Source organism: Carya illinoinensis, chromosome 6, assembly GCF_018687715.1.
Source record: "Carya illinoinensis cultivar Pawnee chromosome 6, C.illinoinensisPawnee_v1, whole genome shotgun sequence".
In the NCBI taxonomy this organism is placed as follows: domain Eukaryota; kingdom Viridiplantae; phylum Streptophyta; class Magnoliopsida; order Fagales; family Juglandaceae; genus Carya; species Carya illinoinensis.
Window position 1 is genome coordinate 27,261,178 of NC_056757.1, and position 25,310 is coordinate 27,286,487.

At 34.2% G+C, this 25,310-nt stretch overlaps 2 protein-coding genes across 5 annotated transcripts; both read right to left on the bottom strand.

Annotated features, from left to right (window-relative positions):
- Positions 1-5,422: 5,422 nt before the first annotated feature.
- Positions 5,423-8,405, bottom strand: LOC122313705 (40S ribosomal protein S9-2-like). Its single transcript, XM_043128889.1, has 3 exons — positions 8,254-8,405; positions 7,566-7,947; positions 5,423-5,827 (listed from the first exon to the last, which is right to left on the bottom strand). The coding sequence occupies exons 1-3, from the start codon at positions 8,279-8,281 to the stop codon at positions 5,644-5,646; spliced, it is 594 nt and encodes a 197-aa protein (XP_042984823.1). The 5' UTR covers positions 8,282-8,405; the 3' UTR covers positions 5,423-5,643.
- A 2,882-nt stretch (positions 8,406-11,287) lies between these two features.
- LOC122312859 (PH, RCC1 and FYVE domains-containing protein 1-like) lies at positions 11,288-24,738 on the bottom strand. Of its 4 annotated transcripts, XM_043127514.1 has the most exons (9): positions 23,822-24,723; positions 23,130-23,216; positions 22,537-22,626; positions 22,208-22,288; positions 21,793-21,957; positions 19,594-21,690; positions 18,359-18,505; positions 15,144-15,439; positions 11,288-11,721 (listed from the first exon to the last, which is right to left on the bottom strand). In XM_043127514.1, the coding sequence occupies exons 1-9, from the start codon at positions 23,867-23,869 to the stop codon at positions 11,628-11,630; spliced, it is 3,105 nt and encodes a 1,034-aa protein (XP_042983448.1). In that variant the 5' UTR covers positions 23,870-24,723; the 3' UTR covers positions 11,288-11,627. The 4 variants fall into 4 exon arrangements, with proteins under 4 accessions (XP_042983448.1, XP_042983452.1, XP_042983449.1 ...); XM_043127518.1 differs by lacking the exon at positions 15,144-15,439 and having other exon boundaries at positions 23,822-24,736; XM_043127515.1 differs by lacking the exons at positions 11,288-11,721; positions 15,144-15,439 and adding an exon at positions 17,331-17,563 and having other exon boundaries at positions 23,822-24,738.
- Between the last annotated feature and the right edge of the window lie 572 nt (positions 24,739-25,310).

The following is a 25,310-nucleotide window of genomic DNA, read 5'->3' on the forward strand; positions in this document are numbered from 1 at the left end:
ATAAAAAGGGAACCTAGAGAGAATTTAAGATTTTAATCTTCTTATTTTTATGTTTTTGAGAGCCATTTTATTTTAAATATATATTTTTTAAAATTCTTTTAATAAGCAAATCAGTGTTGGTGCCACGTCAATAGAGACAAAGTGAGTAGTATAAATTAAGGAGCATGATAGCTTTAGTCATATAAGTAGATTTATTTTTCTTGGAAGAGAGAATAGAAAACAAATTACATTTTAGGAGTTCTTTCCCTAAATTATAAAATAAATTTGAGATTAACTCGTGCAGGTTTCCATATATTATATCACAACATAAGCCTAAAATTGTATTAAAAAGTGGTACAACCCCCAATAATTACTTCTTTTTTTGGTTATTATGAAACATGAAAACATCCAAAGACGGGCGTGGAAAGAAGATACATACAAGGCCAAGTTGCATCCGGAATTGTACAATAATATTAGTGTATGATAGAGATGGGAGGGAGAGGGATGAAGCATGCATGCATGCAACGCATGGGGGGGCCCCAACACAATAATTTTGAATCGGATAAAACAACTTTGAGGGAAGGGAGAGTAGTTGTGAGTGAGATGTGGGGTGGGGTCGTCTATTTTCAGGAAGAAAGAGGAACCCAGAAGGCAGAAACATCATTTAAAGTACGTGTACGATTGTGCTTTTATTATTTTCATCATCTTCTTCTTCTTCACGCTTTGTGAACTTTTGTGTTTTGAATAGTCTGGCCTGATGCTAACGTCCTTCCCATAGCTAGTTACCCCCCAAAGTCTCTCCACCGAAAGGAAAGAATCCCACGTAACTACCAGGTCAGCATTTTTTTGAAGTCGGTAATTGATGATGAGGATATGAGTCATTTGATGATGATAGTCGATAGAAGATAATATATTTAAATAATCTAAACTTGCTTTGTTTTTTACGAAATTGACAGAGTTTAGTCTGGTTAAATTAAATTATTTAATCTCATCTTATTTAATATAATGATTATAATTTTTTTGATTTTTTATTTTAAAACATGATAAATAATTTAATTTTTTAAACTCTCAAAATAAAAATAATATTAAAAATTTATTTTATAATAATATTTTATTTAAATTTTAATAAATTATATTTCATCTCATCTCATTTTATCTAAATTGTATAACCGAATGAATTGAAACTACTCCCCTAGGCCTCCCAATCATGCATACCCACCCCAGAGTTTTCTTTTTCAATGTTGAAATAACAGCTATGGAGATTGACAAAAAGAAAATTGATTTGATACAAACCCTAATAACTTAGATAGAACTACCCATTTAGTCAATCGAGTTATATTAGAATTAACCTTTAATTTGATAATCCCAACCAAAATATCACCACTCGAATTGACCCTCTTACTGTTTTTTTAGCATGCTCAAATATCACACATGATCCTAGGCAAAGTACCTGTCTAATGCCAAACTTATTTTCTTTTACATCCTTAATCATTATAAAAAAATAAATATATATATATATATATATAATTTTATCAAAAATTATTTTTTTGAGAGTTCTGTTACATACAGTAACTTTTACATACTCTTTATATATTTTATTAATATGATTGGTCAAAAAAATAATATATCTAATTGATATTAGTGGAGGGCATAAAAAATACATAAAAATAATTGTGTTGATAGAAAATTATGATATTTTAATCTCATATTGTGTAGTTTGGGATGTGGGCAAAAGTATACATGTGAACTAAAGTTGTCGGTTTCAATCCAAACCACTCCTTTAAAGATCCATGTGTTGAGATCATAAAACCTTTTTCTCTTCCGACCTTTTAACACTCAAAAATCAAATCTTATCAAAGATATGATTTCATAACTTTGTTTTACTTCAGATTTAGATCTAAAAAATGATTTTCGATATAATGTTTGCTTTCTTGTATCGACTATTGATTGTTCAAACTTCACAGGCCCCATTATTAATTAAAAGACTGCTCTTCATTTGCGGGCCCAGTTAGAGCCCATAAACAAAAACATTAAGCGCCCGTTCATTCTTAGAATATCTCAATATTTTTATTTTGAAATTTAAGAAAATAATTTTTTTATATTTTATTTTAAAATTTTAAAAAATTTTAATGATTAGATAATAATTAGATAAAAAAATTAAAAATTTCAAATTAAAAAAATATTTTGTAATGTTTGAAAAAGAAAAACGGAATAGCTGTGTTGCAAAATAGAACTTAAATCATATGGCTTTTTGTCATTTGAAGTTGGATGGATAACAAAAGCCCACTACAAAACATGTACAAAATACAAATAACAAATAACAATATCTGCCTTAACTTCCTCACATGTAACCTCAAAAGGCTCCAAGACCGGAAGGTATGCCTCTATTGTTTTTTCAAAAAAATACTGGCATTTAGTAGGAGATTCTTATGTAATGTGATCTATAAAATTATTACTAAGGTGCTTGCTAATCAATTGAAGTTGATATTACCTAATGTTATTTTGGCTACAAAATGTGCATTTGTGCCTGGTAGATTGATTATTAATAATGTTTTGGTGGCTTTTGAGATGGTAAATACTATACGACAAAGGAAACGAGGTAGAAAGGGTTGTATGTTAATCAAGTTACACATGAGCAAGATTTATGATCGGGTAGAATTGAGTTTTCTTGAGAAAGTTAAGCAGAAATTGGGTTTTCATGAAAGCATCACTCATTTGATCATGTCCCTGAATAAGTTGTTTTCTACAAGGTTCTCCTTAATGGTGTTCCTACCAATGTTATTAAACTTGTTTGTCCTCTTTCTACTTACTTATTTGTTTTGTGTTGAGGTACTCTCTTCAATGCTATGGGAAACTAAGACACAGGGCTTTTTAATGAGAATTTATGTTTGTAACAACGCTCCATGTATTAGTCACTCTCTTTTTTTTGGCTAATGATATCATTATTTTCTGCCAAGCATCAGTTTATGCAAATGAAAATATTCAATGTATTTTATCAGCTTATGTGGCAGCCTCGGGGCAACAAATTAGTAAGGCCAAAATTGGATTGCTTTTCAGTCGGAATACTGGGGTGGAGAAAGTGGCTGCTATTAAGGCAAATTGGGGTGTGCAAACCATTCAACAACATGCTAAATATCCTAGATTACCCTCTTTTGTTGATTGATCAAAATATCTTACTTTCTAGGATATTAAAGAGAAATTTTGGGCTAAGTGGCAAGGGTTGAAAGAGAGTCTTGTATCTCAACCAGGCAGTGAAGTACTCATTAAAGCTGTTGTGCTAGTCATTCCAACTTAACTGTGAGCTGTTTTAAGTTACCTACAGGCTTTTGTAAGGAATTAGAAAGTATGATTGCTAGGTTCTGGTGGCCTAGCAAGGTCAAGAACCAAGAGTTCATGGGTCAATTGGCAGAAACTGAGCAATTCAAAGTTCGGAGGGATGGGCTTTCGGGATTTAGAAGCTTTTAATTTGGCTTTCTTGGCTAAACAGTGACGGAGACTCCTTCCTAATTATGATTATTTGTTTTACAAAGTAGTCAAAGCAAAATATTACCCAATTAGTGACTTCTTATCTTCGGCTTTGGGCTCTAATCCTTCTTTTATTTAGCGTACTATTTCTGAAGCAAAATCAGTGATACAGACAGGCTATTTATAGAGGATTGGGCAAGGGAATCCGACTCTCATTTGGGGTGATAATTGGGTACCAAACTCTTTAGTAAAACGGTAATCACCAACTACAATACATTGACAATAGCTGAACATGTTAACGAGCTCTTGGACCATACATCTTCTGGAAGTTGCAACACAGATTTGATAAGACAAATATTTCTTCCTTTTGAGGTTGATGAAATTCTAAAATCCCTTTATACTTGCATAGGAGTGTCGATCAATTGGTATAGGGTTGTACTCAAAATAGACTGTTAGTGTAAAAACAACTTATCGTGTTGTTTTGAATCTTAAACATGTTGTTGAGGTTGGGACCAGTTTCAATGCCCTAGACACAAGGTTGTTTTGGAAATCTATTTGGATTTTGTAACTTCCTCAAAAACTAAAGAATTTCATATGAAGAGCTTGTGGAGATAGTTTGCCTACCACACAAGAAGTTACTTGCTCAAAATATTACTGACAGTAGTATTTGTGCACTGCACTTTGTCATGAGGCTGTGGAGGATACTTTCCATGCATTATGTGCTTGGTCCACAATTCAGCATATTTGGGAGCAATTTCTTGATTTGGGCAGTGTTGATTTAGCATCACATTCTCAATTTCATAAGCTGATCTCGGCAGTCATGGATTCAGGTGATAGTTCTTTCCTTTCGAGATTTTTTACAATTTATTGGGGACTGTGGAAGTTTAGGAATTTCAAACTCTTTCAGTCTATGGATTTTTTGGTATATGATATTGTTGAAAACTGTTTTGCTTTTGTTGAGAATTATCAGTTTGTACATACACATCAGAAGATCCGCAATCAAGTTTCTAGATTTTGTTGGCAGCCTCCTTCTTGTAGGATATGGAAGCTAAATCTAGTGTCTCGAAAAGAAGAGGTTCTATATGCAGTAGAAAGGCTGTTTGCTGCCTCAGAGGGGGTTGCAAATGGTCCTTCATATGGGAATTTCATATTTGATTTTTGAAGTAGATTCTCTACTTATTGTAAAAGCTGTCCATTCAAATGAGGAGCAATTTTTTCAATTATAGTCCTCTGATTACAGAGATTAATCATTTTTGTCTTGATTCATGTGGGTAGACAAGGAATGAAGCTACGCAAGGAAATGAGTAGACAAGGAAATAAAGCTGCGCATCTCTTGGCATGTCATACTCAATTTGTGGAAGATTTCAATGCCACAACCTTGTGGTGGCAATTGTTGCAATATTCCGACTGTATTTGTCCAGTTTATGAATGATTATTGCTCTCTCTCTAAATAATAATAATAATAACAATATCTTAATAAAATTATCATTTAAAAATTAATTGTATAAATTTAAGTCTTCTATGGACTTATTAACTCCTTATCATAATTTGTCATCAACTGAAATCTACAAAGAAAAGATTTTAATCATCCACTTTCAACATCAATGAGTGTTCAAAACCAAATGTTATTCAAGATGTTCTATTTCCTCCGGACAGCCAAAATTTTGCTGATTACAAGTTAGTGTAGTAAACATTCCATTTAGCGTGACTCTTTAACAGTTAATAAAAAATAATAATCATCAGTGGTGTTGCTGTGTTAGGGCAGGTTTGGCAAATGGTCCCATCTCATATTATCCTTACAATTTTTTCAAATTTCTAAAAAAATATAATAAATAATTCTACTTTTTCAAATCCCAATTCAATTTTTTTTTAAATTCTAAAAGAATAATAATATTAAAAAATAATATTTTAAATTTTCATCTAAAACAAAAAATTCTCATCTCACTATCCAACTCAACTACCATCATAAAATTAAAAGTTTGGCACGAAATTCAAGATAATTCTCATGTAGGACGAGTCACCTAATATCCAAAAAGAACCAAAATAAACATATTCCCAACAATATCCAAGAAAATAACAAGTAAAACTTCCCTACGATTTTTCATTCTCAAAAAGCACAATTATAGTTTGCAAAGGAAATGGTAAACCATAACGGAAAACCCTACTAGTACCATTGTCCACTTATATTTAAAATTGAGCTCACTCTTCCTCCTCTTCATCTCCATCTCCACCAGCAGCCTTCTTAGCGGCAGACTTCTGGTTCCTGCGCTTCACTCTCCCAGGGCGCCCGCCACCAAAGGGACTTGTGAGTGAAAAATCAATGTGCTTCTGTGAATCCACTCTCACCATGAATGAGGGAATATTGACTACCTGTCTCCCAACCCTGAAATGGCCAAATAGATTGATAATCCTACCTTACCAATTATATATGTCCTCCACAAAATAATCCAGAATAAAATAGACAGAAATTTCACCAGTCTTACAAGTCCATAAACTGTCAATCGTTCACCCCAAGGATATGAACACAAGGGAAGGGATGGGAACAATGGATTGAAAGGGGAGAGAGGGGGGGGGGGGGAGGCCCCACATGATCCACGGGAGTAACTACCATAAATCAAGCCTACTATTAAACATAATCAACCCATAAATTCAGGGGAACAGGCTAATGCTGATTGATGGACAAGTAAATGTCATAGAATATGCCCCGGTTAACCCAAGCCCACACTAAAAAACCTGTCCAGCTCAGGAATTTGTTCTTCAAATACTAGTGATCTCAACAACATAGTTTACACTTGAGATTTTTCACAACTAACAATTTGAGAATGAACCATATTGATCTCAGCATCCTTGTGATTGTATAGCAATTCAAACACCAGAGCTAATGATTTTGCGAGTACAATATAAATCGATACTATACTCCTTAAACATATTATAAGATGTCATGTATTATGAAGTAATTCTTATAGTCACCTTCCTACATTTTTTTTAATGCAAGCTCCAAATCTCCTAAAATTGATCTCTTTTTTGTTTTTATCAAAAAAAAATTGGCCCCACAAGATTTTTAGTCCAATGAAAAAAGGCAGGGAAGGCAAAAAATATGCCAAAATAAGTTTGGACTCGTTTAACATTTTTTCAATCTCATTCTTGCAACAAATTCTACTTTTTGTCATCCACCAAGTTTAACAAAACCTCACTTTGGGCACCAGAGATGACAAAACTTATCAGTTAAGAGAACCATAATAATATGCCTTACTTGCTAAAGCAAGTAACGGAATTCTCAATACAAGTGCACAACACTAGCAAATAGTTAGACCATACAATTCTAAAATTTGGAGGGCCCACAAACCACTGATGTTTCCAAAAACAAAATACAAGTCAACAAAAAAATAACTGGCTTGTGAAATTCGAGTTTGCGTGGCTACCAGATATGGCCCACCACTCATGTATGTATGACAACGTGGAAGACAGCTCAATCACTAACTTTGTGGCTGGGGGATTGATTGATTGTATTTTTTTTTATAAGGGTTTAGTTTTCTAGTCTTTTTTATTTTTATTTTTTATTTTTGTAAGTAATTGATAACAAAAGTTTCTTCTCGTTTCCTTTTCTCTCCCATCTTCTTCTCCCCCTTCTCTGTTTTTCCTCTTCCCCTCCTTGCATTAAAATCCAAACTCATCCACTTTTTGACATTTTCTAAGCCCATGGGAGTGGGGCAGGGTGATTTTTTTTTTGTTGGTGCCCCCCGGAGAGAGAGAGGGGGGGGGGGGGGGGGGGGGGGGGGGGGTGCAATTGAAGTTTACTGGTTACATTGAACTCTACCTCCAAGGTTGCTTATCCGTGTAACTTAAATTCATTTAATGTGGCTTAGTTTTGAACATCAATGTATGTGCTCTTATTTATTATATCTGAACATCAATATTGACTAAAACAGATAAAAACGAGTTATACAGACTCCTAAACGAAATACTATACAAATTCCAAGAATTAAATACCAAATTCATCAACTTATAAGTAATGAAACGACCAGAAGAAAATGAACGCAGAAGCAAAGCACAAGTAAAAGACACAATCAGAAAACATAACAGATAAGATCTTCTGGGAAGTTTCATCAACCATATATTACCTAATATGCCTCTGCCTGATAAGCACTCTGGCGTGGTGAATGGACTTGGCCATACCGGACTTGAAGACCAGGGTTTGGAGACGGCGCTCAAGAAAGTTCTCGACAGTGAGGGCCAACACGTAATCGAGCTTGTTCTGGCTCTCATCCAAAAGCCCGTACCTGTTCATCCTCCTGAGAAGAGCTTCACCCTCGAAAATCCGACGTGGGTTCTTCTCGTCCAGGGTCAAAAGCATTCTCGCATTGTTACGAATGCGACTGAGCGCATACTGCACCCTCCACAACTCCCTCTTGCACCGCAGCCCATACTCTCCCACAAGCTTCAGCTCCGCGTCCAGACGCTCCTTCTCGTATGGACGTCTGGGCTTCTTAAAGGTCTTCCCATCTGATGTATTTACCAATCAAAACGCCAATCGGTCTCTCATCAGACCCTCAAATGGCGTTAGACCAAAAAACACTCGCTAAAATTCAGTCCTATGATAGTCTCTAACTTATGGAGGACAAGGATTGATTTGGTGTTCACATTTTTTTCTAAAAAATTACCGAGTTCGTTTGAGCAAATAAATTATGGGAAACAGAAATATATGAAATAGATCTCACACCAGAAAGTGAAACATGCTTTCAAATATCCTGACTTCAGAAAAAAAGTGCGGAGAAATCACACAAAAGGCTGTTGGACCGGAAGACTTACAGTTTCGGTAAAAGGAGACGTGCACCATGGTGCTTTTCCGGTGTGCTTGTCAGTCCGCGATCTGAAGCCTATGACGACTGACGAGGACGGACGGTCTGGCCTGGTTGGAGATTGAAGCAGGGGGCGCGGCATGAGTGCCTTTATATGTTTTCTTCCCAATCGGCTAAACCCTAACCCTGGCCCTAGTGGGCCGAAACTCTTTCGGCCCATGTGATAAGTGGCCACTACTAATGTTTCAATTCTTATGGGCTGATAACAAAGCCGATTGAAGTTCTCCATATTACTACCATTTGATTAACTAAAATAAAAAAATCTCATCTCATTTAATTATTATAATTTTTTTAAATTTTTATATAAAATATAATAAATAATTTAATTTTTTTAAATTTTAATATAAAATTAATATTAAAAAATTATATTATAACAATATTTTATTCATTACTATTCAAAATATCTCATTTCATCTGTATAGCTAAACGAGACCTAATATTAGGTCATTTATTATGGTTCTAATTGGTTTGGTTTTGTAAATTTTTTATAACAAAATTGGTATGCATTAATTTTAAAAATTTAAGAATTGATATTAGACTTATTCACTACCGAAATAGGAACTTTTAATTATTCTAATTTTAATTTGTTTCGGTCCGATTTTTCTAGTTTTACGAATTATCTATATTAGTAACAATATGATATTTACATATACTAAACTATTAATTTATTTATATTATATTATAAATATATTATTTTATAATAATTAACACATACTAGTATAGTATTGAATTTAGTTATAGTTTATATAAGTTTTAGACTTTTTATATGATCAAATATGTAAAAATGTATTTAGAAAAATAATATATATAATATAATTTATTATGCCAAAAATGTATTTATCATTGATATATATATCTATATTAATAACTTAATATTAATATTTATGTTTAAAATTAAAATTTTATGTTATATTAGTTTTATATTATAAGATTAAAATGTATATGCTATATCAATTGTTATAATAAAAATTATAAGATTAATTTTAAAAATTATAAGATTAATTTTAAAAATTATAAGATTAATTTTATGTTATATCAATTTAATGTTATAAAATTAATAAACTTGAATAATAAGATTAGAATTTCATGTTTTATTAATTAGAAATTTAGCATATAATATATATAATATAATATAAAAAATTATAAATATATACAGGTATGGTTCGGTTTAAACTGATTTTTAAAATATTTAAATCGATACTGCACTATACCGTTTACAAACCAGACTGAACCCATCCATTCAGACCAGTCCAATTCAATTGATTTTTTATTTTTTTTACACCCCTACTATTTATAGGATTAAATGTAAGGGGATTTCTACACAGCCTCCAACACCATACACCACACATGTTTTATTTCATTTTATTTGATTTTTTAAATTTTATTCTTACTAAACTAATTGAATTTTTTTACTTATTATTCATACACCAAATACTTATTAAGGGAAAAAAAATAAAAAGATAGAAAATCAAAATAAGTGTGTGGTGCAAGAACGATGAGTAGAATTTTTCTAACTATACTACTCATATAAATGATTTTGTACAATTTTGAGGTGTATAAATTCATCGCACTCCTTTTAAAAAAAAATTAAAAAATCTAAAATCCACACAAAAAAACATACTCTTTTAATGGAGTGGCTCTACAGCTATACATGAAGCATCCTAATAATGCAATTTTTGTTTTTATTTTTTTAGGTTTTTTAATGTATTTTTTAATACTTTTAAATATTTTTAAAAAACCTTATAACATCATTAAAAAATATTTCTTTAATCATTAAATAAAAAAAAAATCATTGTTGATATCTCCATATGTGTTTTTAATATGAGCCCTATTTTTTTCCAAAAGAAGTGGAAGTCATTGCAATTAAAGAGTAGATCTCAACCGAGAAGAGGAAAGCTTCCTTGGGCAAAAATCTGTATTCAATGGCTGAACTTTGCACTAATTGTGATGGTTTTTGTATCGAAATAGATGGCCTACATCCCTTCCTTATGTTCGTACCCTTGACACATTACAAAAAATTGCTAGTTGATGCATTGATCTCATTTGCATAAGATATGAATCTCTGAAATGTCTTTTGTACAATCTTTGACCTCTGTGTTATCACTCGCGGTTCAAACTAAAAGATATATAAAACTAGAAAATCTACAAAATTTGAAAATAGGATTAATTCATGTTATATAGGTTGATTGTGGGTTGGATTACTATTGACCAATTTATTAATTATGTCTTATTGGATCAATCCGTTTTGACGCAAATTTATTTATATCAAATTCAAACTTGCTTATTTCGTATTGTATTTATATTGAATTTACGGGATGTGTCATATATTGTCCCCTTTGTCACTAAAAAGTAAGGGTGTCAAGTCGTGTTACATTGTTTAGATCGGTGTCAAGTCAATTAGATTTGTATTATTTAGGAATTAGCCATATTCTGACATGAATAATTAAACGTTTAATTCAGATTCGATCTCGTATATCTACCATTTCACCACTATTCATTCGGGTCAACTGAGTGGGGTTAGCTTCCTTTTGTCCATCTCTAAATTTTTGGACATATTTTCTAATTAATATTTCTAATTAATATTTTAACTACATTATCATTATCATTTTTTTTCCATAAAATATTTTAAATGTGAATACAGTGACAATATACATAAGATTAACAATATATTACAAATCCTAAAGGTTTAAATTTTTAGGATTTTTAAGTATAGATTAGATATTTTAGGATCTCAATGTGTCAACTTCTCCAACTATATCATCACAATCCTTTCTAGTTAGAATGTATCAAACTGCTAACAAGACAACTCTTCTTGCTTTGTCCAAGGAACATGCGATGTGTCATAGCTAATTTATTAGTTCTATGTCCTGTTTTATTGTTCTTAATTTATTCTTTTATCTTGTTTTTATTAATCAAAAGTTGAGAGATTAACTTCAAGTTTAAGAGTAGAAATACAACAAACAATGACAACTAAAAGCCTGGAATAAAAACACAAGAACAACCTGTAATAGAATGGATATTCCTTAACTGGAGGGTTAAGGGCTCCAAGATTAATGACAAAACTTCAGATTCTGAATTCTCAGTATACATTTTAATTTTTCTGTTTGTTCTATCTCTTGTAAAACTTTCTTTTCTACATTCCAAATTTCCTAATGTCTCATTACTCTACCTGGTTCTGACCCTGGTGCCTTGATGAAACTCTACTGAAGAGGGTCATGGAAAAAAGTTGTATGATGCTTTATGTTCTTTCTTGTTTTTCATAAGATAATGTATGGTGCTTGATGCTTGATTTTCTTCCAGAGAATGCTACATTGCTGATTATTTTTACTCTGAGCTATGAGCATTGACTTGCTTACACACCCTGGCTCGGTTTTCAGCCCACCACTTCTCGGCTTGTTCTGCTGTGAAATGTCTCCGGCTGTAGAAAAGCAAATAGACTTCAACAAATAGCAAATTCAATCACAAGTTCAAAAGAAGCAAGTAAAAAAAATACTTCATGAGTGTGCTGTGCTAAAAGAATTATATTTATTGAGTTATGTATAGGATTTACTAATGATATCATACAAAGATCTGCCCAGAAAAGAGATGTATGGGGATGAATATATGCATACAGAGTCAAGGCCTTTAACCATTGCTACAGCCAACAGGTCTACAAAAGAAATAAGTATGCATGGGAGTGTTTGGAGAATTCAATCAAGAGATCCATTTGATAGTTATAGAACAAAATAACAACATTCTGTCATCATCAATATTTTTCCCCTCAAACTGATTCGGTCTATATTTTAACTTTTTAGATTGCTTTATGTGCAATAGCAACTAAAATAATTCTATTTGTGAAAGCAAGAACTATAGATATTTCTGGGTAGGCATTTTATATAAATGGGGTAATATCGAATTTAGGACTATATATATTCATAGACTTTAGCACTCAGAGAAAAAAATATTTATATATTTCACTATAGATTATATTCATGAATTCTTGTTCTGCAGGAATAGAAGCACTAAGTAGAGAAAACTATCATGAGTTCAATTCCATATCAAATCCTATTAGAACCATGGAAATGATACTAAAAACTCTTTTCAGTGCTTTTGTCATAGTACAAAAAAGCAAATAAGTTAATGCAATTTAGCACCAAAATACAATTAAGTAGTTTTCTAAATATTTTAAATTCAACATGTTAATAAGACTACTAGGGAAAAAAATTGTCCACAAACAACTCCATCTAAAAGAACACAGACAAATTATCTAGATATCAGGAAAAAATTGTCCAAATTCTTAGAAATGTAGTCCACCATTTCACCAAGACATTCTATGACCAATTTTCAAATCAAGAGATTCAATTGTAGACCACCAAATTCTTGCAAAGAAGATCGATTTTATTAAACTGGGACCTGCCCTTTTGCTTCCCCCTGAACCGGGCACAACTCACTCGAGTGTCCCACCTGATCTATCCCGGACTTGGTCTGTGACAAACTGAGATAATTGATGAAGCTTGATACATACGAGAATTCAAGGAAGCTAAAGAAGGAAGAACAAGATTAATAACATGACAATGATGACACAAAATGAAAGTAATGGTAAAGGTGCAAGGTGCTGAGGGCTTCAATGGCATGGTGGGCAAGAGAGAGAGCATAATAGTGGCTGCACTTGGGCAGCACTGTCTCTCATTAGAGGCTACAGTGACAATAGTTAGGTTGGACTTAAAAGGACTTTGTGGCCCTGTGGGTGCAATGGCAAAGGGAGGGCATTGCATGCTATTTATCAGAAAACTTAGATAGATGGGGAGAAGCTTAGGACATGTTTGGGTAACAACAAACATTCCAAAAATTTTTCTTAACTTTGTAAATTCTCAAATATCACTTAAACACAAAGTACTTATCTATTTCAAATTTTACACTTTTAATCTTATTATTACTCAAATACAAAAATCAATACAACTTTTACAAATTTCAAAACAAAAATAATATTAAAAAGTTATATTCAAACAACTTTTAACTTTATTTATTCACTTTCACAAATTTTAATACAAAACTTATTTTAAAACTATTTTTATTCAATTTTTCTCTCATTTTCTAAAACCCAATAAAACATCTTCACTCAAACCATTTCACTATTATTCACAAAATTTTAAGATATTTTAAGCATCCAAACATGCTCTTATACACCTTCAGCCCTACCCCTCAATTCGTATCTACTGAGAAATCCTGAAAACATTCCATCACTAACGGCAAATTGAGACAAGCACCTTCACACCACCACCAAAACACCATAATCCATCCCTAAACACCAAAAGTAACAATAAGGCTAGTCTGGTCAGCAGCATATCAAAACAATCACATGGGAAATTAAAGGCCTAACAGAGCAAATAGCTTGCTTTGATGAGGGGCAGTAAATCCAAGGTGACAGTTGTTGGATATAGGTCAGTAATGGTTAGGGGGAGAGAGAGAGAGAGAGAGAGAGAGAGAGAGAGAGAGAGAGAGAGAGAGAGAGAGAGAGTATCTTGCTAATTGGCTAAATTCTTCTGTTGAATAAAGACTTTCAGCAGCAGCAAACATAGGAGATGTTTTGCATCGAAGAAGCAAAACTCATAGATGCAAAATATTCAGAAGTGGTTGGATGTAGCACCAATTGCACAATCAAAGATGATTGGTATCAAACCGCAAGCTACCAATATTCACCAAAAACCAATTGGTATTAAGGAAACACACTCAAGTCTTTATGGCATTTGATTTTACACTCCACAAAATGGGTTTTAATGCAATCGCAAAAGGCAATATTGTGGACACACCCCAACAATCCCTCCCTCATGATAACACTCTTGTGATTCGAACCAACAACCTCTAGCTTTCATACCACCTGTCGGATTAGGAGCTACCAATCTACCTAAAAACAATTGGTGTTAGGGGAGACACATTCAAGTCTTTTATACAATTTTGCAACACACCCCACAGGCCTATCTTTAGAGCTCTAGGAACACTGAATAGTTCTCTAAATAATGAGTTACAAACAAAACATCAATCCCTCTTTGGGTTTATATTAGAATTTTGATTCAAGTGATTTCTATCTTATTCTAAGATTGGTGGTTCTAGAACTTGGTGGTTAAATTCTACTACGGTGACGATGTTGTAGGGAAGGTCCTACAAAAAAATAGCTCGATGCCAGAATGATAAAAAATTATTCATGTGGTTGAGAGCCTTCACAGTCCAGGCACCAACAAGTACCAGCAGAGGCCTAAGAAATTACCTGACCTCACATTTGTTATAATTAGAATGGTATTGTTGAAACTTGCATGAACATGAATAACAATCCTTTTGATAATTTCTTTGCATGTTTCTGCAGTAGCATTCAAGTAATGCCCTTCAATTTCACTAGTTTCAGCTTGCGCTCTATAAATTGTTTCGATACAAATGGAAACGGTCTCTCCAATGCATAAATGGTTGAGAAATTATGTTCTCTTCATATTTGGTAAAATGAAGCCCACCGTGTCTTCATAGCCTATTATGGCTTAAGCTTCACTTTGGTGGGTCTCCGAGATCCTTTGGTTGACCTATGTTGTGAAAGGATATGTACATGATTTGATATGATCCGCGGCCATGAGGAGGGTTATTGTGGATCCATTCCAATATTGATATGGTTAAAGTACATTATTTGAATCCCAATTAACTATATGATTCATGAAGCCAATACAAGAACAACACAATGGCCTAAACCTCTCATCAAGTTGTAAAAATACTTACTATGGAGTCATATAATCTCATAGAATATATGCTTTAAATTATTGTGGAGTTGCTCATATTCTCCTACAAACTTTAATACACAAAGATGGCAAGTATAAATACCTGAAGCGAACGCGTTTCAGTTCAGTACCACCATCTGGCAAGGAGGACATAGTTATGTACACCCCTGGTTGATCATGTAACACCCACTCTTTTATTCCAGTAGTTGGCTTGCTTGTAGTAGGAAATGTTTGGTTTGTTAAGTTGCCATTTGAATTGCTCTCTGGAGTGGCTCTGTTTGCACTATGGTCCACATTGGAGAGCTGGTTTAGAATATTGGAGGTGTTTCGAGCAATAATAGAGCCAGAATTAACACAAGTAAAAAATTCTTCCGTTCGTCTTTCAGTCACTTCCTTCAACTGTTAGACAATTAAAACATCCACATCTTCAGACCATCAACTAGTTAATGGTGTAGTTGCATAACTATAGTGGTATCCAATAAAAAAGCAAACAAGAATGGGAAAGAGCAAAATGATAAATCTTTTATTTTATTAAAAATGTATGGGGGGCACCACTATATTACACTGGATGTATACCACTCTCTCTATATGCTCCACACTAAACATAAAATAACCATCCTCCAAGTGGCTACCACTAATTGATTTCCCAATTGACCTCTCAAATAGTCTAACATCTCTATTATCCTTCTACATATAACCCATTCTACTCCAAAAAGGCTTAAAATTACAGGCACGTTGCTCTTGCCTCTTATCCTGCTCCTTGAAACACCAATAGATGACTATGACATTTCTCTTTAGGTTATAATATGTTTTCAAGGACTGTTGTCTATGCAAAGAAACTTACTCTCAAAGGCACATTGAATTTTGAAATATTCTTCCATGGAAAATGGAAATTATCAAATAGATAATGTTTGACAATACCACCTAACTTCAGGCTTCCTTCTCTTAGAAGGGCTTTACACAATACTATTTTCACCACCTTGTCTCAATCTGAGGGAGTATAGCAGTTCAAACAACACAGTCATGGATTACCTTCCCATCCTAAGCAGATCTAATAAAAAAAATAAATTCCATTTAATAGTTCAATTGAGAACTTCACCTACCATGCCTCCTTACTCCATGCAAAACTTAACAGCTTTGTAAATGAGCCCTTTAGTGGCTGATCCCTACACCATAGGTCATGCCAAAATTGTATCTTGGCATCACCCCTCAAACGCAAAATCCATAAGGACACACTACCTCCCTATAACGCCATCTTCTATTCATGCTATCATATTTTGTTTTCACAACCCTTCTCCATAAAGCCTCCCTCTCCGTAGAGTAACACCAAAACTACTTCCTGAAATAATGCATTATTAATTTTTTATTTTTAGGAATAACGCGTTATTAAATTGAACCAAACTTCTCACCCCCAAGAAAGGCACAAATTTTATAGCATAATTTAAGAATTACTAACATAAATTCCATGCCTTGCCACTAAATATTTCGAATTTGTCAATTAGTGGTTGTGAAGGGCTTCTGCCATTATGTTGGGCTCTTTGAACCATAGCAATATTATTGTTATTAGTGTGAGAAGGGTTTTTTCCAAACTGCTGGGCTCTTCAAAACTGTATTACTGTTATTATCTAGCCCCTAATCATTTGTGTTTAATGCGAGAAGGGTTTTTCCCATAATGATGGCTCTTTGAACCATAGCAATATTATTGTTATTATTCAACCCCCAATCATTTTGGTGCTTAGTGTGAGAAGGATTTTTGCCAAACTACTGGGATATTCAAAGTAGTATTACTGTTATTATCTAGCTCCTAATCATTTTAGTGCTTAGTGTACATCACCGGTCATTCAGTCTTGAAAATAAATACTGAAACTTAATCTTTAAAATCGATTGTAATAGTTTTAAGGGCACAAATATTCATGGCTTTTTTGTATCCCTGGACAATTATGCATAGGTGTTGCTCTTGTATATGTCCCTTGTGCTTGGGCTATGCGTACTTCTATCATCAATAAAATTCTTATTGAATGACAACAAAAAAAGTGCAATTTAATTTCAAATCTCGTTTTAATTGATTTTGATTAACATCAATGCTATTCAAGAGCCATATTGTCAAGGACTACTGGACCTCAACCTCATTTATATGTAAATCTAATGAACATGGTTGTGATTTTGTCTACCTTAGTTTCATGTCATCAAGAGAATTCATTAAATAATATTAATTTGTAATCGATCACTTTAAGATTTCATGTTACAATTGGTATTCAACACCCTTTTTGTAAATGCAGTCAAGAATATATGTCATAACTATGACTATGAGTATATATGCTTAGATAAATCATATATAACATAAGGCATATAAAGTGATAAAGACTTATGCTTGAACTGGGGATTTGATGGAGAATCTCCCTATCTATTGCATACAAATTTATGTAGGTTCATCTTTACACTGATACATTAGCTAATCTCCTCAACCAACTAAATCAATGTCACCAACTTCTCTACACATGCCCACAACATCATATGCTGTACCTTGAGTCAAAACAATTAGATTAAATTAAGAGAAGTGTTACATCTATAAAAAGATTCCATAAAAGTAAACTTACAAATTGACATAGTTTCATATGATACGTTAGATCTATTTTATAATAAAAGTAATTTTACAATTTAATGTACCACATCAACTTACATCAGTTTGTGGATTTAATGTTGTGAGATCCTTTTGTGGTTAAAATATTGCTCTTAAATTAATGACGACCAATTTGCTCTTCCACATTGATTCTAAACATGATCGGATATTTTTTAAACATTCCATGAGTTACAGTGGAAACATATATGACAAATGAGTTTGCTTGACCATAAGGTAATCCTGCTAAGATTTTGTACTCACCACATGTTGGCTAAAGTCACACAAACTCAGTATATTCCACATATACGACAGTGGTGGAATTCAACTTAATCCACATATGCAAGGAACCTAATCATCCAGACCATGCACCTCAACTTTGTTTTGTGTTGGTAGTATGACAATTAGGATCCTTCAATTAGCTTATGAAGGAACAAAATATATTTACAATATGATCGCTACGCTGTGAGGTAAATTATGGAAGTATGGCAGTATGCTGCCTCACCAAGCCAATCAGAGCTTTGCCACTCGTAGATTGGAAGTTCAAAAATCAAACATTCTTAAATTTATCATTGAATTCAGATGTAGAAAATCAAAGAGACAGTCTTTGAAAGCCCATAACAGAGCAATTGAAAATCAAACTTGTAGGTAATACTGAAAAACGAAATAAGCACAAAACTATTATTAGAGAAAGATCTTACCTGAGCAGTAAGAGACTCAACAACATCATTTGCAGATTTGCATTTTTCAGCTTCATTTACTGCAATGGCAGTGACCTCTTCCAACTGTTTTGTTGTTCTATCAAGTTCAGCTTTAAGGTGTTGGGATTTGCTCGTAAGATCTTCCACCTATTAAGTTCATTCAATTGATGTTTAGTATGTTACCCTCACTTCAATAATTATAAAGTAAATAACTAAAAGTTCTATAAATTAAATAGTCATTTACAAGTTTGATACAACAAAGCTCCTGGAAAATAGGCTATTAGAGGCCCAGTATAATAAATGCAGGTTGAATTCATATACATTTCAAATTATATTAAAATAAGTAAACAATAAAACATTGTTCAAGTGGTACCACCTTATTTTTTTCCTTGTTTTAGATGTGGCATACAGGTATTAAGCTAAAAATTCCTTTCAAGATCTCAAACTCAAAACCAAATGGACTCTTACATGGTAATTAAGAAATTCCAGAACTCCATATGCCACTTGGAACTTCAACTTGTGAAGTTCACATGTCACATACTTCATCTTCACACTTATGTGCGTACACATGCCGCGGGTTTTGCTCGTACATCATTAATACTACATGGTCATATCAATTTGTGACTACATTTTAAGATATATATTTTGGTCTTCTCCTAAAAATACACCATGCAACACCTTAATTTTCATTAAAAAAAACTGAAGCTTTAACAAGAGATGGCATAGTTTTGCAACTATAAAACCAAAACACACATTGATAGTCTATGGATCTCCATATAGGAAAAGAGTCCAACCAATTCATGCTACTTTAACCAAATGGTTTCCAAAAATAGGCAAGGTAAGAATCCCATAGTGGACTTATGATATAGAAGTCCATCAAAGTAGGAGATATCCTCTACCGTTAAAAAAGTAAATTTAGAAATCAGATAAGATTTCATAACTTGTTCTTTGACTTTATTAACTTGTCACTAAAAAACTATTTCAGAAACACGAGGCTTTAATAATCGCCTGTGATTGCATGTTTGTAACGTTGTAAATTTTAAGGATAACTTCTAATTATCTCCATATTTGGATTAAACAAGAGGAAGCTTTACCAAATAATTGCAGTCATAAATAAAGTATTTGGGTGGGGCATGGAGGAACTCATTTATCACATTTAAAGTAACAAAAAGGGGTTGTGCATTCATGTGACAGGAAAATAAATTATAGTCACCAAAGGATTTCAATAGGTTTACCTGGGCCCTTAAGATGATTTCTTGACTTAAAATATCGTTTCTATTTTTGGAATAGCCAATAATTTCTTCAGAAAACTGAGCTGGGCTTGAATTTTCTGAAACAGAAGATATTGATTGAGAAGCTGTGCCTGCTTCTCTAGAGTCAGGGAGGGAAATTGATAACACTCCCTTTGAAGTTCCAACAAGAGAACGTGATGCTTTTGAAGAGCACACGCCACTGAACAGAAGTTTTCCATTCACAGTGGGGAAGATACGGCTATCATGCAATTCCACTTTCATGTTGGGCTTTGAATGCTTACTTTCCCATTGAATGCATAAGCCAAAAGATGACATTCTGGAGAGTGCAGTTGATAGTTTAGGACCTTGACTCTCTTTATCGTTCATTTCATTATATTTGTGAGACATATTTACACTTTTGGGTTTAGGAATTTTTTGAGGAAAACCAGATTCCATGGCCTTCTTCAGTTTTGTATAACAAACATCACACACTCGATATGGCTTGTTTAAATTAGGAGCTAAAGAAGCTTTCAAGGATTTCCTGCTACTGCATGCTTTGCAAAAGACTAACCCACAATTGTAACAGTTGTGACGTTTTCTTCTGAAGCCAAAAGCATTATGACAACCAGAGCATACAGAATGGTCAGCACCAGATACCCATTTATGAAGACATACAACAGCTGTAAAGTTTGAACCACACACTACACTCTTTACTTGCTTATCCTTTAAATAATGGACAAGTGTAGGTGTATTTCTATGATCATAGTCACCGTGGCCTAATTGTCCATTTGATCCCTTTCCCCAAGTATAAACCTCTGTTTCAGAAGTTAGAACTGCAACATGATATGAACCACAAGCAATCTCATCAATAAAACTATCAGCAATTTTATCTTCTATGCGACTGGGAACTTTTCCATCAGCCACCGGACTTCCCAACTGTCCATATGCAGTACTACCCATTGTGAATACTTGCCCTAAGGTTGTCAGAACAACTGTGAGATTATGACCACAGGCTACTTGACAAATACTTTCATTAGTTAATGCAGTTACACACTCAGGAAGTAGTTTAGGTTCTTCGTCACCATGTCCAAGTCGACCTTTATCTCCATCCCCCCAGGTGAACAGATTTCCAAATGAAGAGTGACTAGAACATTCAGAAATGGATGACTTATTTTTTAGTTCAACAACTGCAGCAGTGTGCCAAACACCACAAGCAACCTTAGTACTTCGTTGTCCTTTCAAAGTTTCCACTTCCCGGGGAATACTTGTGCTACTTTGATCTCCATGGCCTAGGGAACCAAAAGATCCATCTCCAAATGTAAACAATTGACCAGCCGATGTCACAAAAGCTGTATGCCAAGGTCCGCAAGCGATATGTGATACATGTATATCATCTTTGAGACCACTTACTTTTTTAGGAATCCAATGACTAACTTCACTCCTGAGCCCAAGCAGCCCAGAGTTGCAAGTGCCATCACCCCATGTATAAAGTTCCCCTGAAATTGTTACAGCACAAGTGTGATTCTCCCCACATGCTACAAATTCAATGTTCACACCATTAAGAGCATCAATGAGCTTTGGGTGGGAAACATCTGCTTCTAAACCATGCCCAAGCCTGCCCCCTGACTCCTCTCCCCAACTAAAGATCTCCCCTTGTTTTGTGACTAGCACAGCATGTCTGCCACCACAAGCAATATTATGAACATCTAGAACTACTTTTGATTCCAATGCCTTGGGGAGAAGGGCATCCATCATGCAACTATATGAACTCCCAACTCTATGCACACCACCGCCAAGCATTCCATTAGCAACACCTTCTCCCCAAATGAAAACATCACCTAAGGCACCAAAATCATCATAAACAGATCCATGGCTCGATGAGCTCACAACACTAGATAAACTAGCTCGAGATGTCTCTGCTACAGAGCTTTGACCATTTGTGTTGTCTACAGATGCCAATAAAAATGTGGATTTGGCAAATGATTCAGCACGATAGTATTCCTTAGTGGCAGCTGTATATGATATTATGTCACCAAATGCCTTTCCCAATGTAGTTGGTGGAAAATTCTCAGAAGGAACCCCTTCACTATCTCCTGAATCCTGTTATAATCCAAACGAAAAAAACAAAACAAAACCATCAATGTTTAATTGGTTATCAGAACTTTATAAAAACTGAAGACAAAAAAAGTCACTGCTACTAACAAATGGTGCAATAGATGGAGAATTTCTTTTTGTACGAGCATGTGGACTATCTGATGATACAATATCACATCTTGAATCACTTCTCCGTTTTTGGTAGTTCCCTCGACTAATCAATGCCTTAAAACCAATAAACCATACTTCAGCTTCGTCCTTGTCTTTACAAATCTGTCCATCAAATGGTGATGAGTGAATCAAATTGACAGGTTACATCCTAGCTTTTCCTTTTAATTATCCGTTATCATTGTTGTTCTTATTATTTTCAAATTGATAGGTGAACTATGAGCAACTGAGTTCATTACAAAACATCAGCATTGCAGCAAACTTGATTTAATGATTTCCATGTTTCACTGCCATACATCAGTTAACCAAGCTCTGATAAGAGAAAAGAAGAGACCATGGAAACTCGATCACTCACCAAATCCAAGGACCTATCATTGCATATAAGTGAAAATGATTGATATTCCTTTTCAGGCTGAGGATACCGCTGAAAGATTGCCTGAAAGAGAAATCCATTATTATATTTATCAAGAGTTTAATAATTAAGGATAATCAAATGATCAAACAGAATGACTATGTAATGTAAATAAAGGAAAAGAGCAACGAAATAGCAAACAAATACAAGGATTCTAACTAAGCCTTTATAAATTTAGTTGTCAAATATAAACTTCAACTAAAACATTCTTTTGAACTTATGCATAGTTTGTGGGAATATTGATCGAAGATCTAGGGATTATACAAACTTACAGTGCGCTGTCCAGGAATAATCCTTGAAACATGACTTAATTTAAGTTGTTTCTCTTCTTTTCCAGAGTACCACATCAATATAGACTCATCCTGAAAAAAACACCAATCAGCTGAGCAAATGCAAAGAAATGAAGCTTTTTCATTCATTATTTATGTTCATTATTCATTCATTATTTATGATATAAGAAACCAATATCAAATTCCTGCTACATTGGTTATCTGGTTTGAAATTATTAGACATGGATGTCTCACATGAAGTGTAGGAACTACTTCAATCGGTATATTTTGATTTTATTCATACAAAAGATAAGATGCGAAATTTGTGCTTGAAGTTTTGTTCTTTCTTGGGTAACTATTGGGTAACTAAACCATTATATTCCTCAGGAAAGAAAAAAATATATAAACCTCTAAACTTTTTCTGTTTTAACGAAATTTTCTCAATGTTCATATACACTATGCATTTGTATTATAGAATTCTTTAACTCAGTTCATATTCTAAACCCTTATTGAGGTTTTGGGATCCCCTCTTGTTAGGTGCAGTACTTACAAATGCAGATGTTTTCAGGAAATGGAACAATGCCAACAAAACTTACATCAGAAAGCTGAAATGGGCAGAATTTTGGCTTCCCCCTGCGTCCATACTTTAGTAGGCGTGCCCCTTTTTTAAGTGCTGCAATGGCCTGTATTTAAAACATAAAATAAAAGTCACTACGGGAGCTCTTGGTGCTTTCGTACAAGAGTAGAATCCTTTGACAACAAGAACAAAATGTAAGAAGGGAAACGACTATTTCATTATACATCCTATTTAGACAGTAACATTTCTTATCATCCACTTCACTCCCCACGAGACAACAACTTAAACATGTATACCATCAAAAGGATAATTAATAAATCAAAATAACGCAACGAAGGATGCAAAACTTCTTAATAACCGACTGATTGATGTTTATTTTTTCCAAAAAGCAGAAAGGAAAACAGAGGTTACCATTCAATGCCTCAAATAAGACAGTTTCACATTCTACGTGCAACAGTTGATATCTCCAGAATAAGCGTAGACAGACAACACAGAGAGTAATCATTTTCTTTAAAGTGTACCACACACAAGTGTTCTGATATCAAACTACCGACTATAATCACTTTTTTTAAGTGTACCGCACACAAGAGTTGTGATATCAAACTACAGACTGCAGCTGAACTACTCGTATACTTGTCATAAAATTTCTTTTCATGAATCATCATTACACCGAAGCATAAGATCAAAGCCAAAGAAAGCGAATTAATAAACCTGCTCGATGTCCTTCTCGGCGAGACCACCTCTCTGTGTATCAGCCATTCAAGTTGCAATTTCCGGTGCTGCCGAGTTTCAGATCTAATGCCCATTTCAACAACAGTCCCAAATATTTCGAACACGATAAGTCAATTTGCGACTTTGTCCCATGTACGAGCGCACTACACTGAACGAGGCAATCATATTCTGCGCTAAGATTGTGAAAAAGAAGACAAATATATATCTTATCTACCAAATAACCAAAAATGGGTCTCAAAACCGGATATCGCAGCCATTGAACTTTGCCTAAAGGCTTAGAAGTCCCACAACAACCACAAATGCAGAGCTTCTACGATATTCCGAGCTCCAAAACAGCTCAAGACGCTTTCCAGAATGCCAAAGAAACATTAAAAACACATAAACACCATCGAATTCTTTAAACTCTTGGATTCTCGCGCATTTTCGACATGAAAACACCATTTGAAACCCAGATAAACGCGGATTTACGCAATGGCGATTGAGCTAACCTACACTTTGAGAATTTTCAGATAAATTAGCCGAATGGTAATCGTTTTCAAACAAATTAGGCTCTCCGAGTTCGAAAAAGAAAATGTGGAATCCAGCGCTCCGATCCGGGGAGATTACGGTGTCGGTGAGGTCATCAACGTCGTGGATTCTGTCAATGTACGTGCTTTTCAACGCGAATTAGCAGAGCTTTGAGGATCTTTAACGTGCGCCGTAGCCTGCGCCCCTTTCTCTCTCTCTCTCTACCAGAGAATTTTGCTGTTTGTTCTCTCTCTCTCTCTCTCTCCAACGTTTGTTTGCTTTGTTTTGTGCCGTACGATGCCACGTCATCAATTGAAATATTCATGCCGAAGACGGTTGCTTTGTCCTCAACTGGAATCTGGGCCTGCTGCCCCGTCTATCCATGCGGGGTGGACCCCCCCGTCCGGCAGATGTGGGTGGCTGGGCCACCCGTCCTCATCTACCTGCCTGGCAGGGGAGGGCTGCCAGGCCCCACCCCGCATTTCCTCCTCCTGCCCCATCTATATATTTCTATATACACATTTATATTTATACAATTTGTGTATATATAATATATATTATAATTTGTTAAATTTATACACAAGATTATATATATTATAATTTGTTAAATTTATACACAAGATTATATTACATTGGTCTTTTATGCCTATGTTTATATAAGACGCCAAGCCAGCAACTCTCTTTATGCTTGTCCTCGCATTGTTTCTCCTTTGTCTCCATTCTTTTATTTGGAAGAAACGGAAAGGGGTAAAAAAGTTTCTTTCTATGATTTCATTAACTTCTACAAAATTAATTTTGGATTTCTCACCATCTTTAATTCTGACTTCGGTTGTTCCACTTGCATGAACATAGAAAATACATGGCCGCGTGATCTCAGTGAGGATGTTCCATTAATACCGAAAACAGAACTAGGAATGAACGTACCGAGAATAGAAGAACAATATATGTATTAATATTTAAC

Excerpts from the sequence above, each read along its gene's own strand:
- LOC122313705 (XM_043128889.1), bottom strand. The coding sequence starts at position 8,281 with ATGGTGCACGTCTCCTTTTACCGAAACT. Across the intron at positions 7,948-8,253 it reads CGTCTCCTTTTACCGAAACT|ATGGGAAGACCTTTAAGAAG; the intron begins GTAAGTCTTCCG and ends TAAATACATCAG. Across the intron at positions 5,828-7,565 it reads ATCAGGCAGAGGCATATTAG|GGTTGGGAGACAGGTAGTCA; the intron begins GTAATATATGGT and ends TGGCCATTTCAG.
- LOC122312859 (XM_043127514.1), bottom strand. The coding sequence starts at position 23,869 with ATGGCTGATACACAGAGAGGTGGTCTCGCCGAGAAGGACATCGAGCAG. Across the intron at positions 21,691-21,792 it reads CTCCATCTATTGCACCATTT|GATTCAGGAGATAGTGAAGG; the intron begins GTTAGTAGCAGT and ends GGATTATAACAG. Across the intron at positions 11,722-15,143 it reads CTGAAACGCGTTCGCTTCAG|CCGGAGACATTTCACAGCAG; the intron begins GTATTTATACTT and ends GCTTTTCTACAG.